The sequence below is a fragment of the Perognathus longimembris genome, chromosome 1, assembly GCF_023159225.1.
Source record: "Perognathus longimembris pacificus isolate PPM17 chromosome 1, ASM2315922v1, whole genome shotgun sequence".
Taxonomy (NCBI): Eukaryota; Metazoa; Chordata; class Mammalia; order Rodentia; family Heteromyidae; genus Perognathus; species Perognathus longimembris.
Window position 1 is genome coordinate 71,722,069 of NC_063161.1, and position 16,012 is coordinate 71,738,080.

At 54.1% G+C, this 16,012-nt stretch overlaps 1 protein-coding gene across 12 annotated transcripts in view; it reads left to right on the forward strand.

Annotated features, from left to right (window-relative positions):
• Cux1 (cut like homeobox 1) overlaps positions 1–16,012 on the forward strand; it is a 248,132-nt gene that overhangs the window by 129,732 nt on the left and 102,388 nt on the right. For all 12 annotated transcript variants that reach the window (XM_048368674.1, XM_048368665.1, XM_048368693.1 and 9 more), the window contains exon 4: positions 9,282–9,360. In XM_048368674.1, the coding sequence (XP_048224631.1) occupies positions 9,282–9,360 (79 nt within the window). The remainder of the gene's footprint in view (positions 1–9,281; positions 9,361–16,012) is intronic.

Here is a 16,012-nt window from a genome sequence, read left to right on the forward strand (position 1 = left end):
GCAGGCCAGCCACTGGGCTCCTGAGCAGCCGGAGCTGGCGGGGACCTGGCGGCCTGGGCGGTGCCCATGGTGGCAGTGGTGGTCCTGGTGGTGACGGCTTCGGCGATCGGGAGGGAAGGCCCGGGGTTGGCTGGTGCAGGCGCTGGCTGCAGGTTGGCGGGGGTTGATGTCTCAATTAGGGGCGCGGCAGGAGCTGTGCGGGCGCAGGCCAGCTCTGTAATTGGAAGCACATTTTCTCCCCCGAAGCTGCAGCTGGCTTGGTTCTGCTCATGCAGAAAAGGATATAACCTTGCATAACATCGGAAATGAACGGTTGAGAGAGAAGCCAAATTCAATTTCAGTCAGATACGTCGAGGCCCAGCCAGTGATGTATGGGAGCCGGGGCAGCAGCAGCGTGTGTGCAAAGGCGCGCACTCAGCAGTCCATTCATCACGGCCGGCCGCCCGGCGCGGCCTCCCTGCGCCAGCCGGCCCGGCGCGCTCACGCGCTCCTCTTCGGGCCTGGACATCAGCCAAGCCCTCCAGAAGTTAACCTCTTAAAGACCCGGAGCTGCTTTCTGTTGAATAAATGTAATTTTGTGGTCAGAAATAAATGCTCCTGTGATGTAGCTGGAGCTCTGGAAGCAACTGCGAGCCGACGCTGCTGCAAAATTGCTTTGCGCGGGGGAAGTCAAGAGCCAGACATCAGAATTTCTCGTGCTCTGCAAATTGATTTCGGCCCAGAGCTCTGCAGCTATTCAATAAAAGTCCTATTAAACCATTGTATGTAATGAACAATCCAGAGCAAATCTAATATTTTCAGTGGGTAATTATTTTTAACATCCTCTGGGTCGCCGTCAGTGGATTTCTCAGGTGTTTACAGCTCGTGTGCAAGTGGGCCGCTCCCCTCCCCCCCTCGTGGCCCAGCTCAGAGCCAGCCCTGCTTTGGGGGGGGCGGTGGCGAATCCTAGGGTCTCCCCCGATGCCCTGTATATAGAGGGGACCTGGGAAATTTTGTTGGATTGGCCTGAACTAAGTGAAGTGGATGAAAAGAAGCTTGGAAAGTTCGAGAATGATAGGTGCATTGGGAAAGTTTATGCCACCTAAGACAGCAGAGTATGGAACTTGGGGTCCTATGCAGTACAGTGGCTATTGTGGGTGAGGATCCCACTCATTTCCTTTCTTGACCATGGGAGACCCATCTTGTTGGTGCCTGAGCCAGCCTCTGCTGTCAGCATGGCTCGGTTCATGGGGAGGCAAGGCCCTGTCACAATGATTGTGCCTCCTGGTTTTAGTCTCCCTTCCTGACTTTGGACAAGCCAAGGGCAAGGTCTGCTCATTCATTTTTCCGTTAAGTAGCAATTGGCTGAGGGCCTCTGTGCCAGGCTAGATGTGAACCCAGCCCTGGTGTGTGCACTGGGCCAATCAAGGCAGGCACTGATTTCATAGCACTTAACAGTATAGCAGAACTTACAAGCCATGTGACACGGTGCTTGGCAGGTTTAGGTCCTCGGTGTTGGAGGTGGGCGGGCTCAATGGTGAGTGACTGAGTGATTGAAGAGGTGGAGAGGATGGGTAGATAGCTCATGGATAAGGATGACTAGATGGATGGATGGATGGATGGATGGATGACAGGGTGATTAGGTTGGATGGATTTTGTGGATAGGCGATAGGGGGTGGGTAGGGGCTGGTAATTAGATGGAAGCTGTGATGGATGGTGAGGGAGGATTGATGGGTGGATGGATAGATTTTGTTAATTCCCCTGCTTTCTTGCCAATAAAAAAGGCTTTATGTTCTAGCAGCTTCCATTTCTAATGCAGTTCAAGGATGGCAAGGTAAGAGTACTAGACCTAGAGTTACAAGGCTTGAGGCTTGACTTACTCCTGGGCTCCACCCCTCAGCACCTTCGTCACCTCGCAGGATGAGCTGGGACGTATAAACAGCACTTATGTGTAAGAATAAACTGACTCTAGCCAAGCATGGCGGTGCCTGTCTGCACTCCAGATACTTGTGTGGAAGAGAAAGGAAAGTCACAGTCTGAGGCCAGCCCAGGCACAAATGGGAGACCTTACCTGAAACACTAAAACAGCAAGAGCCCTAGGATTATGCCTACAGGGGAGGGTGCTTGACCAGCAAGTACAGGGCCTGAAGTTGAGATCCCAGGACTGCTGGCCCATCAACCAACCCACTCACTCACTCTTGCTAGTTTTTGTTTTTTAAAAAACCTGACTAAAGAATCTGGATGGGCTTATCAATAGGACTAGACTTTAACTTTAGTTGTGCCTTTGTAGGTCAGATTTTGCCTTGCTATGATTTCTAATATTTTGAATTCTTTTCCTGAAGTTGATTTAACTCAGAGTATTCATGGAAATTTGCTTAAAGATTATATTTAAGATATAACATTGGAAATACCACTCTAACCCCATCCCACATCTGGTACAATGTCAATGGGGGTCTTTGGATGCAGGGGAAGACTGAGGCAATGTTCACTGAACTCCAGTTATTGTCAGGAGGCTGAGATGGAGCTTTGAAGCCAGTCTAGGGAGGAAAGTCTAAGAGATTCCTATCACCAATTAACTAGCAAAACGCAGGGAGTGGGATGGGCCAGTGGCTCACGCCTGTAATCCCAGCTACTCAGGAAGCTGAGATCTGAGGATTAATGGTTCAAAGCCAGCCTGGGCAAGAAAGTCTGTAAGACCCTTATCTCCAATAAACTACCAAAAAAGCCAGAAGTAGAACTATGGCTTAAGTACTAAAGAGTGCCAGCCCTTGAGGGACAGAGGTAACAAACAGTACAAGAAATGTATCCAATGCCTAATGTATGAAACTGTAACCTCCCTGTAATTCAGTTTGATAATAAAATATATATAAATAAAAAATAAATGCACATGTAAAAAAAAACCTGACTAAAGTCACCCAGCTTATCCAGTAATCATACAGTATTTACTGTATACTGTAGAATTTAAATTATTAAGGTATTTTCTGCAGATCTCTTCCCTTGGAAAACTGGATGTTAATTTGGTTTCACTAACATTGTATCAACTTAGTGCAGTCATTTCTTAAATGAAGCTGACAGGAGGGGCCAGATGGCTGGGAGGTGGGCCATGTTAGTGCGGGGGCCTAACAAGGGAGCCCAAGGAGGCGGTGGGTGGCAGCACCCCACCACCCTCTCCAATCTCTGCCAGCCAGTCCCCGGACCTCACACCCTTCTGCCACCCTGTGCTGGGGCCGCCCAGCCCCAAGCAGGACTGAGTGTGAAGGGGCACAGAGGACACCCGCTGCCCCTGGCTCTGAGCCTCCTCTTCTCCATCTTCTGAGCCAGTCCTCACATCCTTGGTCCCCCATGCTCAACCTAATGACACCCATGGGTCACTGCACGTCCAACACACCCAAACAGCCTGTAATCTTCCTGAGCTCGCATTTTTCCTCCATGGCCTCGCACGTTCATCCTCATGCCTGCACCACAGTCTCAGCTTGCATAGCTTGGAGTAAGTTTTGCAGTTGGGCAATGTGAGTCCTCCAGCTTTATTTTTCTTATTCAAGATTGTTTTTGTCTGTTTGGTACCCCTTTCATTTCCATATGAATCTCAGGAGCCATCTGCCAATTTCCACAATGAAAGCAGCTGGGCTTTTAATGGGCATCGCACTGAATCAGAAATCAACTCGGTGGCTACCACTGCCGCAACATGAAGACTTCAGCTCAGGAAAGACTTGCGTTTCATTTCCTTTCTTTCAAACAATGTTTTCAGGTTCTTTAAGAACAAGTTTTAGCTTTCTTTTGCTGCATTTACTCCTGAGTGTTGTATTCTTCTTTTATTATTTCAGTGTGATTGTAACTAGGGTTGTTTGTCTTCATTTCACTTTCAGATGGTGGGCTGCCAGTGTAGAGAAAGACAAGTGGTGGTTGCATATTGATAGCATGTGGCGCAGCCCTGCAGAGCCCAGCGGGTTCCACACCCTCACCTTAGCCTTGTCCTCTGTGGACAGCCTCCATCCACACAGGTAGTTGGAACACCTCAGGCGGCATTCCTCCCTTGGGGGCCTTGCCGGGCCTGCTCTGCTTTATCTGCAGGTAGAAGGTGTTGGGAGAGATGAAGGGGCCAGTGCCCCACCCTTTGCCCTTGGGTGTAAAAGCTGTGCCACTCCTGTGATGGCCTTTAACGGCTGGAGTAAGGGAATGATGGAACCAGTGAGGCAGGCTGGCAGCACTGCCCAGCTCCCCAGCCCTGCGCACCCGGTTCCTACTGTTTATTCTGGGATCCGCCTGGGTCAAGTCACCTGGGGGGATTGGGGGATGGATGAGAGATAAGATAGAGAGAGGATAGCAGGAAGCTACCCAGCAGGACAGTGGTGATTAGGGCCAGTTTTTCTCTTCTTTTCTTTACTGTACCAGAACTGGGCCTTGAACTCAGGGCCTTGTGCTCTCCCTTAGCTTTTCTCCTCAAGGCTGGAGCCCTATCACTTTGAACCACAGCTCCACTTCCGAGGTTTTGTTGCTTCATTGGAGAGAAGACTCTTGTGGACTTGACTACCCGGGCTGGCTTTGAACTGTGATCCTCAGATCTCAGACTCCTGAGAAACTAAGATCACAAGTGTGAGCCACCGGCACCTGGCTTGTTTCCTTGTCTCCCTTGTTCTGCTGTTTGCCATGGCCTGCACCGTATCTCATCTCTGTGGCTCATGCCATGGCTGCCCTCCGCTCTTGTGTCATGGCTGTCACCCCCAGTTGGGTTCCCAGGGTCCTGTCCAGCATTCAGCAAGGCCTCATCCTGTTCACACGGCAGTGTACAGAGCTCTGAAAGGGCTCAGGGGTCAGCGTCCTCCATGAAAGCTGGGGGACCAATCGCATGGGGCTCCAGGGGGCTGTGAAGGAATGTTTCCAGCAACTTCTACCAGAAGTCTCGGCCCGTTACTCAGGTGTGCCGAACATGTGGGCCCGGCCGGCAACACCACTATCCACACTGCAGGGCGCTGCACGCATAGTTCATGGCTCCTTCCGTGCCTTAACTCTCATTGCAAAAAGAACATGGCCCCTGCTGATGGCTAACCATGGACCCAAGTCCCGTGGACTTTCCTGCCCCAGGTGGCAGGAGAGGCCGCCGGGGACCTTGTTGAGGGAGGCTGGCAACGGCGTGGAGCGTCCGGTGTGGGAGGTGAGGGTGGCCGGGACACAGCCAGCAGCTATGGCCGGCCGGGGTGCTCACGTCCCAACTCAAAAGCAGGGGTTACGATAGAGCCATTGCATACTTGGCATTTCATAGATTTGAAGTGAGACTCCTGGGCTGTTTGCTCCTCCTCTCAGGCAGCAGTATGGGGGAGAGAGGAGTGCACCCACACAGTGGGACTTGGGGGGAGACGCCTGGTGCGCAGGTCTCAGGGTGTGGCCGCGGAGATGGGAGCACGCTTTAGGCTTTCAAGGAATCTGGGTCTCCTGGGCAGGGCCTGGCTCCATGGCCCTGGCACAGGGGATGAGCCCCTGTGGAGCGGGGAGTGGCCACAGCTGAGCTGAGGATCAGGGGAACATTCCAGAAGGCGCCTTCCAGGCTGAGTGGAAATTACTGGCGTATGCTGGGAACAGGGAGTGACCGGGTGTGGCCACAGTGGGTGGTGAACCTGAACAGGAGGCTGGTCCCCCGCAGGACAGGCTCCCCACAGCCAGGGTCACCCCCACAGCATCTCTGTCCTAGCTGTGTCTCCTGCTGGCCCTGTGGGGTGAGGACAGAACGTGGCATCTCTACCTTAGGCCCACATGGGTGCGTGAAAGAGCTGCCACGTCTAGCCTGGGACTCTGCCTTTGGGGCCCCCCTGCAACTCTTGTGAGGAGTTGCCATGCCAGGCCACGGCTGGCATGGGGCAAGGCCAGCAATAGGGGACCGTCCTGAGGTGGCTTCCTGGTTGTGGCCATGCAGAGCTTGGCAGGAAGCCTGGCGGGCAGGACTGTCACCCTGGGGAGCTGGGTGGGGGGCACTGCCTCACGCCACCCTGGCTGGGGGCTCCGGGATGTCTGGAGAGTGGCGGGGCTGGCTCATAGGACTTCCCGAGTGTGGAGAGAGGCCCCACAAATGCCGAGTCTTGTCCTGGGGCCCGGGTCGAGGGTCAGGCCCTGGGATCCTCTGATCCTTCTAGAACAGTTTGACTATCCCAGAATGCAAGAGGACCTCATAGGGCAGAAACTCAGCCATATAGAAAGCAAAACGCCTGCTCGTGTGAGAAAGCTCGCCATGCCCTTACTGTGAGCCTCCTCTGCTCACTGGCTGCCTGGGCCTGGTGGGGTAAGACTTGAACTTGTGAAAGGGCAAGGAGGAAAGACATAGGCACGTTGTCCCTGGATCCCTCTCCTGGGGCTGCTATCATGAGGTGCCACCAGCTGGGCCACTGAATCACCAGAACGGACTGTCCCCAGTCCTGGAGTGCCAGCAGCCAGGAGTGGGCACAGTTGGCTCCCTCTGTGGACCGAGAAAGCCCCTGGCCCACGCCACACGTCTGCCTCATGGACAGGTGGGTCCCCAGCGTCTCGTCCCCGGCATCTCCATCCAGACTTCCCATTAGGGTGCTAAAGACATGTTGTACAGGACCCACAGGAACGATCTTCCCCTCTCCTGGTCACCCACAGCGACTGGTTCTAGGCATCGTGTCACCCTCGTGGTCACCTCGTATGACTCCAACACTGTGTTTGGGGAGGAAGGCCAGCCCGCCATGAGCCCCCTCTGGGCTGTCCACACACACACACACCCCAGAGCCCCAAGCCCAGACAGGGGCAAGGGGTCCGGGCCGGGCCCTCAGGCTCCATCCTTGGCCACTGGTGGGAGCCACCATGAGGCTCTCAATCCAAGTCCCTGACCGCCTGTGAGCTAGGTGGAAGAGCCTCTGTGTGGACTTCAAGGTACAACGTGGCCTGGAGCATGGGGCTCACTGCACACACCCAGCACACACACACACACACCCCACATCTAACACCCGCACCAGGAAGACATTTCTCAGGTTTTACAATCGCTTCTACAAAATAAAAAAAGATAGGGGATGTGTTAGTAGAAGAAAGCTCAATTCAAACTTTTATGTGCAATTTGGTTTCAAATGCACGTCCTACAGGGATTCAACGAGATAGACTTCAGCCATGTATAGTCTGCAGTTCATTGGCATTTTGTATACTTAACAAAGTTGTGCAAGTCTCACCACAAACTGTAGGACATTTTCATCACCCCAAAAGGAACTCCTCACCGCCCCCCCCCTTAGCTGGCACCCTCCAACCGCCATACCCACATTTCCTACCCAGCCGCACGGGCCTTGAGTCTGCGCCCCACCCCCACCCTTCCCATACACCTCCATTTCATTCAGCTGTGTGTATGGGGGTTGGGAGGGCCTGCTTGTGACACAGGATCTCACTCTGTAGCCCGGGCTGGCCTGGAACTCCCCATCTTCCGGCCTCAGCCTCTCAAGGGCTAGGGTTATAAGTGCATGCTACCACACCTGGCTTTCCAACTATATATATAATTTTTGTTGTTGTTTTGTTTTGTTTTTGCCAGTCCTTGGGCTTGAACTCAGGGCCTGGGCACAGTTTCTGAGCTTCTTTTTGCTCAAGGCTAGCACTCTACTGACTTGAGCCACAGCGCCACTCTGACTTTTTCTGTTTATGTGTTCCTAAGGAATCAAACCCAGGGCTTCATGCATGCTAGGCAAGCACTCTATCACTAAGCCACATTCCCAGCCCTCCAACTATATATATTTTTAATTAGAAAAAGAAGTGAAGAGGCCCGGAGGCCTGATAATGTGACTGGAGCCATTGAACAGCAGATGTATGATTTTAATTTTCTTCTCTAATTTTTTTGTATTTTTCTATTATATAATGAGCAGAAATTGCTTCATAATCAGAGAGGGGAATTGTATTTTAAAAAATAAAGATAGCCCCTGTCACCCGTTCCTCCACAGCTCTCCTCCCTAATTGAGTAGCGGTTCTTGGGCCTGGCTCAGGGAGAGGCCCTGTGATTAAGCCACATCCTTTGCTTCTTTAATGACGTTGGAACTGGCCAGCCGCACGCTGTGTGCGGCAGGAGGCGTATGTGATTCCAGGTCCTTGCCTGAGCCGGTGTGGACTCGAGGAGCCTTGGTGTGAGCTCTGGATAGAGTCGCGAGGCTGCCAGCTATTGGAAACTCCTGGGACGAGCATCCCATGTTGAGGCAGGGCCACGCCTTTCTCTGAGGAGTCGGTGGTACACCGAGGGATCCGGCTTTCCCCGCTCAGCTCCTGGTCACTGTCCTGGATGTCCCCCCCCCCCCAGTGGAGTGGTGGTCTCCTACCTCATTCTGCGTCCATAGCCCAGTCACCAGTGTGGCCTCGCTTCCATAGCTCCAATGTGTGCATCCATGCTTCCTCGGTCCTGAGTGCTTAATGGACATGGAGATGCCTAACCATGCCTACGCATGTGTCCTGCCTGCCCCCAGTGTGCTCCTTGGCTTCCAGGAAATAATTCTTCCTCTTCTTACTAGTAATTGCTCTTCCTCCTCCTCCTCTTCCTCTTTCTTTCCTTCCTTCTTTCCTTCTTTCTTTCTTTCTTTCTTCCTTCCTTTCTTTCTTCCTTTCTTTCTTTCTTCATCTTTCTTCTTTGTGCTAGTACTGAGGTACTTCTTTGTGCTTGAACTCAGGACCTTGCAGATTGACTTTTTCACCAAGGTTGAGGATCTCCCATTTAAGCCACATGTCCAGTTCTGGTTTTTTTGGTGGTTAATTGGTGATGTGAGTCTATTATCTTGCCTTTTTCTCTTATGAGACCAAAAGTGTTTTCCCTCTTGCCGATCGTCAACTTTTTTTTGTCAGGCATGACTTTTGAGCCATGATCCTCAGGTCTCAGCCTCCTCCTGAGTAGCAAAGGTTACAGATGTGAGCCACTGTTGCCTGGCTGCTCCCGGAAGTTCTGAAGAGGATCTTGGAACCCTCAGATTGAATCGCTTTGCTCTGGGAGTGAACTTTGGCTCTCACTCGCCCCCCTCCCCCCCAGCCTACTGCTGGCAAGGGCTGTGCTCCTGGCCCAGCCTCCTGTTGCCCCTTTCTCCTGTGCCCAGGGCACTGGCTGGCCAGCAATCAAGGCTGAGGTGCAGTGCCTGGCTGGCATGCAGCCTTCCCCACAGATGCTGAGCTTGTGGGGTGGCCCTGCCCACTATCTCCAATTCCTGGGCCTGCAGATGGGTGGGAGATGTCCACGTGAAGACCTGGGCTTGCTTTGCTGTAGGATTCACTAGCTACCCAGTGACTTTTAAAGTACCCCTTGACAAATGTTGAGCGCCTGGTTTTTCTTTTCTTTCTTGCAGATTGATGCACTAAGTAAAAGAAGCAAAGAGGCAGAGGCAGCCTTCCTAAACGTCTACAAGAGACTGATTGATGTTCCAGGTAAGCTGGGGCTCAGCCAGCCCGCTGCTGGGCACCGTGTCCCCTCTGGTTTCCATGCACTGTCCAGGCAGCCTCCCCTGGGTCAGGGAGGCAGGGTGGCCTCGCAGCACCTAGCCCGGGTGCGCAAGTGCAGAGAGTGGGTACATCTGTTAAAGGAACCACAGCATCTTTGCTTGACACCTCTGCAGCCACCGTGCACAGCCCCGCACACAGCAGGGAGCAGTCTCCCCTGTCCCCCAGCCCCTGGGGCCACCTGCAGGCTCAAGCACCGATGGGGCACCCGCAGTGCCTCGGCCAGTCATTCGCTGAAGGGAAACACTGATAGGAAACTGTCTTCCTTCCTCTCCTATCAGAGTTGGATGTTTGCCCTTATTAGCGACCCAGAGACTCCTGCCCAGGGCTCGGAAAGGGCTCATGATCACATTCCTCCCCTCTCTGGATCTGTTTTCTCATCTGTGAAGTGGAAGGTTTCCTTGCTCTTTTTTGTCTCCTGAGGTGCTAATCCAGCCCTTGGTACTAAATTTTGGTCTTATGGTTTGCTGTAGGTGTTTGTATGTGCCAGGGGTTTCCTGGAAACCAAGGTGGCTCCTTTAGAGTAAAGAGGTGCTTTGGGGCTCAGGGCGCATTGACGCCTCGGCTGGCGGCAGCTCAGAAGGTGGCGTTTACCTTTTCTTATTTGTAAAGTCGTCGTTGGGAGCTTTCTCTCTGAACTGTGGCACGTCCACACTGACGGGACAATCATAGCCTGGGCTTTGAGCCCCAGAGTGTTTTCATTTTCCAGAGCATTTGTTCTTTCATGAACCAGTTCTGTGGCTTCTCTCCAGAGCGTTCCACTCTGTGAAGCGGCCGCCATCTCCTGCCGTCATTCCAGAGTGGACTCCACAGTGGAGATCTGCCGTCGCAAAGCTGCATCTGCTGGGCGGGCGGCCTACTTGAAAGGGAGAAGCTGGCTTGCTCTGTCTTTGCCAGAGACCCCGGGGGCTGCTCCCTGCTCTTGTCTAACTGAGAAAGCCACACTCTCTTCTTAAAAGATCAGGCTTGTCCCAGGCTCTCACCTGGCAGAGCTTCCCAGCTGGTGAACCACCAAACAGGTTGTTAGTTAACTTTCCTCTAATTCTTTTCTTCTCTGTTTGTTTGTTGGTCATGGGACTTGAGCTCAGGCCCTGGGCACTGTCCCTGAGCTTTTTTTTTTTTTCCCCCTCAAGGCTAGTGCTCTACCAGTTGAGACACAGCTCCACTCCCAGTTTTAATTGGTTAATTGGAGTTAAGAGTCTCATGGCCTTTCCTGCCCTGGCTGGCCTTGGAACCTCAGTCCTCAGATCCCAGCCTCCTGAGTGGCTGGGAGGATTGCAGGCGTGAGCCCCCAGTGCTCAGCTTCTCCAAGCTTTTTTCTGTCTTAATTCCCACAGAAACCAAAGAGACCTTTTTGTGCCATCCACATCACTCCTGTCCAAGCAGGACTTGATGTGCATGCACATTGTTTCATAGAATTTTCATCCTTTCTCATATGAGGCCAAAAGCATTTTTATCTTCATCATTATCATTTAGGGCTGGGCTATCCAAAATCACTGTTTAACTAAGATGGCAGGAGTGGCCAAGCCCTGACATTTCCTGTAATAATGAAGCCGATGAAAGTATGCCGCAGCCCTCGCCACCTACCCTGAGTCTCCTACAGGTGCTTCTGCCTGGCAGGTGCGCGCCGCTGCGCCGGCCGCGGGCTGTGGCCAGAGCACTCTACCTGTGTTTGGGAGTCTGGCTGCGGTCCAGATGAGATAATCCTGTGGCCAGGCTTACAGGAAGGTCCTGGTCAATAGCTGTGCATTTACCGACCACCCCTGGCAGGGCTGGGCAGGGCCAGCGGTGTTCCTGTCTGCAGGCCTCGGGCTCCAGGAGTGCTTGTGGGTACGCTGGGCTCTGGTTGAATGACCACTCACACGATCTCACAGCCCAAGGAAGCTGCTGGTACCACAGCTCTGTGCCCGCCCCGACTCCGCTCAGGAGCCTGGCGAGGAGCAGAACTCAGGAAGACACGAAGGCTGGGAGGGGCCACGCCTGTCCACCTCTCCTTTCTGAGCACCTGGTTGGTTGGTGGTTGTACTAGGGATTGAACTCCGGGCCGGGAACCACATTCCCTGCCCTTGTGTTTATATTTTGTCTTTGAGATAGGATCTTGCCCAGGCTGGCTTCAAAATCGAGATTCCCCACCCCCCCCCAACCTTCCTCCTCTACCCGAGTAACTGGGATTAAAGGTGTGTGCCACCATGCCCAGTTTTGTTTTCTTTCCTCTTAGCTGTTGGTCCCCCTGGGTAGACTGGTCCTCAAGAGCAGAACCCTGCCCTGTGCCCGACACCTGGCGCACACCAGGGGTGATGTGGTGAGGAGCTTAGCCCCTAGGGTCACCCTGGTCACTGGACACTTGGTCTCTGATGGGCCCTTGCTCATGAGGCCAGCCTGGGTGTCCAGGTTGCCTCCTGGGCTCCCCCTGCGGACTCCCTGCCTCTATCAGTCTGTCTTCCTCCTGCACCCTTACGTTAGCCATCGGCTTGCCAGAGCACCAGCGGCCCGCACCGGGGCAGAGGGCACGCTGCCCACTCACCCTAGAATGCTCTGGAAATCATGCACCATCTGGCTCCCACAGCTCTGCTGCTCTCTTGTCCCGCCTGGCATGGGCTGGGGCTGGCTTCTGTCTCCCCGGTCCCTCCGCCTGCCTCACATGCTGGGATTACAGGTGGATGCCACCTCGCCTACTCTCCCTCTGTGACAACTCAGGTGACTGTGGTCCCACAAGCGTGGCTTGCCCAGTGACATCCCAGCCGTCTTCGCACGAGTGCACTGGTGTGGCATGCATGGAGTCCAGGGCCCCACGTGGCAGAACATGGCCCAGCTGTGTCTCCTCCGGCTCAGCAGAGACTGAGATGGCTCGGCCCTGCCCCTCATGGTTTCCCCCAGGTCACCCAGTGCCTTCTATGTCAAGATTTGCCACGTGGCCACATAAATGAGCAGATGGAGCCACGTCTTCAACAGGCAGTCTGCATTCTGACCTCAGGTGTTCATCGCTCACAGTGAGAGCAAGCAGAGCAAGTCTTTCAGGGGCTTGGACGTGGTGGTAGCTCTCTGAGCTCCTGTTCTGGTTTGGGGTCATCTAGATATTCACGTGGCTGCCGATTCACATGTGCCGTTCTGTGGCACATGGCATCCAGGCTTTGTCACTCCGGCTGCCTGCTCCAGGCAGATCCATTTGGGAACAACCATACATGCTTGGTCTAACAGCTATGGGGCTGACATCGTGGTGCAGGCTCTCCCTGCCCTCCACCCCACCCCACCCCATCCCACCCGGCCCTCCTGCTCCTCACCCACCCAGATCCCAGGAGCATCCTTCCAGAACTCCGTGCAAAAGACCTGACCAGCTCAAGTACATGGTAGTGAAGAGAGCAAACAATGCCTTACACCATCCTCAGCATTAGCCTGCAGTATAGTCTCCATTCCTCTGCCAATTTGGAGAGCATTTCCAGATCTTCTGTCAGCAAAGCCCTGTACTAGCCCGACCCTGCTCTTCGCCCAAACCTTATGTCCCCTGCACCTTATCACTGGGAGTGCCTGGGGAACCCCTTCTCCCAATGCTGTGTGCTAAGAACAGACCCTGTCTCCTCACACTTTCCCTGGGCTAGCCTTCCATGGTCCTCCTGTCTCTACCTCCCACCTGGCAAGGATTACAGGTGTACTTCACCATGCTGGACCACGTCTTGGGTTGTAAGCAGGGACATGGCAGGACCAGGTCTGTGGATCAAAAGGGTCATCCTGACTGCAGTTTAGACCAAGGACTAAGAAGGGATCTCAGGCAGGCAGGGAGAAACCAGATACGTGGCTTGGGGCAGTTGAGCTCTATGTGGGAGGAAGAAATGAGGAAGTGAAGCTCACTCCATGCTCTTCACTCATCTGGAAAAGAATATTTGCTCCCCTGGCTTCGTTTGGTTTAAAACGCTAAAAAGAAAGCCACTGAAAATGTGGAGGCTGCGGCTCCATGTCTACTTCTGCCCTGTCCCTCACTGAGGATGACGGTGGCTGGCCCTGCCCACAGGCTGCCTGGGGGAGAAGCTGTGTGCATGGATTCACTAGGAAACCATTCTACATCTGGACGCAGATGACGTCCACTTCACACAGGCAGGGCCCACAACACGGTCCAGGCGCACAGTTCACTGAGTCACATGGGTGCCGATACACCCCATACTCCCCACAGGTCTGTTCACCCAAAGAACACTCTGGAAGAACACACACACACACACACACACACACACACACACACACACACACACACACACCCCACCCCACCCCCCACCCCCGAAGGCTGCAACTGCTCTAGAACAACTTCAGGCCCCTGGGAGCTGGCATTCTCCTGGGGGCGCGCGCACACACACACACACACACACACACACACACACACACACACACACACATATACACCACCCCCACCCCAGCCCTGAAGGCTGCAACTGCTCTAGAACAACTTCAGACCCCTGGGAGCTGGCATTCTCCTGGGTTCACGACAAAGTTGGGGTGGAATGCATAATCTGCCGGCCATTAACCTTGCGTGGGTGATTCGCTCTCACTTCTTGTCCTCAGAGTTTTGACAATGGGGATGTGTTCATTTCCCCTGCAGGGAGGGGACAGCGTAAACCAGCACAGTAACCATCTTGAGATCTAAGTTTCTGAATAGCCCTTATTAGTGCACTGCAGGTAGAGGCCCAGTCACTTGAACATTTGTAGGAGACTTAACAGATGTGTGTGAGACGGGACTATATAACTCTGTCCCAGAAACATCTCAGTAACAGTAGGGCTATTTTTTTTGGGTGGGGGGGAAGCGGTGTGTGCTGGTACTGGGACTTGAACTCAGGGCCTGGATGCTGTCCCTTTGCTTTTTGCTTAAGGCTGGTGCTCTGCCACTTAAACCACAGCTCCACTTTCAGCTTTTGGGAGGCATGAAGATAAAAAGTCTCCTAGACTTCCCTAACCAGGCTGGCTTTGAACCTCGATCTTCAGATCTCAGCCTCCTAAGTAGCTAGGATGACAGGCCTGAGCCCCCAGCACCTGGCTGTAGCAGTCATTTTTAAGGAGGAAGTTCTTGACAGGAGAGAAAGACACAGTTGGCAGCACCCACCTCGCGTTGCTGCTACACAGCTTGTGCTCTTGGGGAGAATTCTGGCTGCGTGTGGCTGTTTGATTCCTGTGTGAGAATCCTGTTTGACTCCTGGCTCTGACGCACTTTCCTTTCTCTAGACACAAACTTTTCACACTTGAAGGCCATGCTGGGAGCCAGGGTTTTACATCTGATGTCCTAGGGAACGTGTTACCCACAATGTGAGATAGTCACTGCCTTGGGGAGCACAGAGCTGGAACCCAGGGCATCACGACCAACTGTGTCACCTGATTTCCTCAGGACCTCGGCCCATCGCTGTGGGCGTCCCTGCCACACGCCAGGAGGCCAGCTGAGCGAGCCAGAGCCCAGCTCCCCTTGCTGGGGTCCAGGGCCTGGTTCAGGCTTAGGAAGCCCCTTGCACTGGGGGGCACAGGAGGAGAGTGAGCCCTCATGCTTTGAAGAAGTGCTTTTTAAGGCTGCCACAAGAATCGAGTGGCCACCAGTCCTCTGCCCGTTACTTTCTGACAGGGACATGCCACAAGCTAAAATTAGAAAACCCTGTCAGTTGGCTCTTCCTCTCCCTGTCGGCCCGTGCAGAACCTCCCAGTTCAGTTACAACCATTCTCCAAAACCGTGGAGATGTGGCCGTTCCGGCCTGATGGCAGGGTACTCCAGTCCGTGTGTTCCAGGTCGCCTGATGTTGGCACACCAGACCCTGTGCCCCTGGGACTCCAGGGAGCCCTGTGTGACTGCAGTGGCCCGCGTGGGCGCCCGCTTACTTGCCCAGTGTGCCCTCATACAGCGTCTGCCTGCAGTGTGAAGAACCAGCCCAGGCACCAGGGCAGGACAGAAAAGGGGTCTGGAGCTGCGCCCCCCAAAGCAAGGGCCAGTGCGTTGTTGCACACAGAGGCCCAGCTGCCTCTGCCTCCCTGGGGCTTCTGGGCCTAGAGCGGATCCTGAGATTTCGGGGACAGCGATGCCCTGCGTGACCTCCCAGGGAATTGGAAACCAGGTAGTTTCTCCACCTGCCCTGACCAGATCAGCCAGCAGCCCAGGTCTGATGGGGGCACACAGTGCACTCACAGGTGAGGGGCTGGCTGTGACTGTGAAGGCACATGGGTTCCGTCCCCGCCACCGGCTTCCGCCTGCGGCCCATCTCTGGCCTTCCCCAGGGCCCCTGTCCCAGGCCACAGGCGACGGTGCTGGAAGAGGAACTCGGTGACTCCGGGAATTCTCCCAGGCGTGCGTGGTCCCCGCGTCGCCGTGGCTGGGGTGGTCCTGGCACTGGGTATCTAGGCAGCCCTTCATCAGTCGCTCATCACCATGCTAATTGCTGTATGACTAATTATGCCCTGAATTCCAGTTGATTTTCTTAATGAGACAGCTGGGTTAATTATGTAATCGTATGATTACATTAGCCTAGAGTGCCCAGGCTAAAAGCAGAGTCTAGTGCGCCGTGATGTCATGGCCGGGACCGTCGGCACAAGGGGCGCATTCATTGCCGGGCTGGTGGCACTG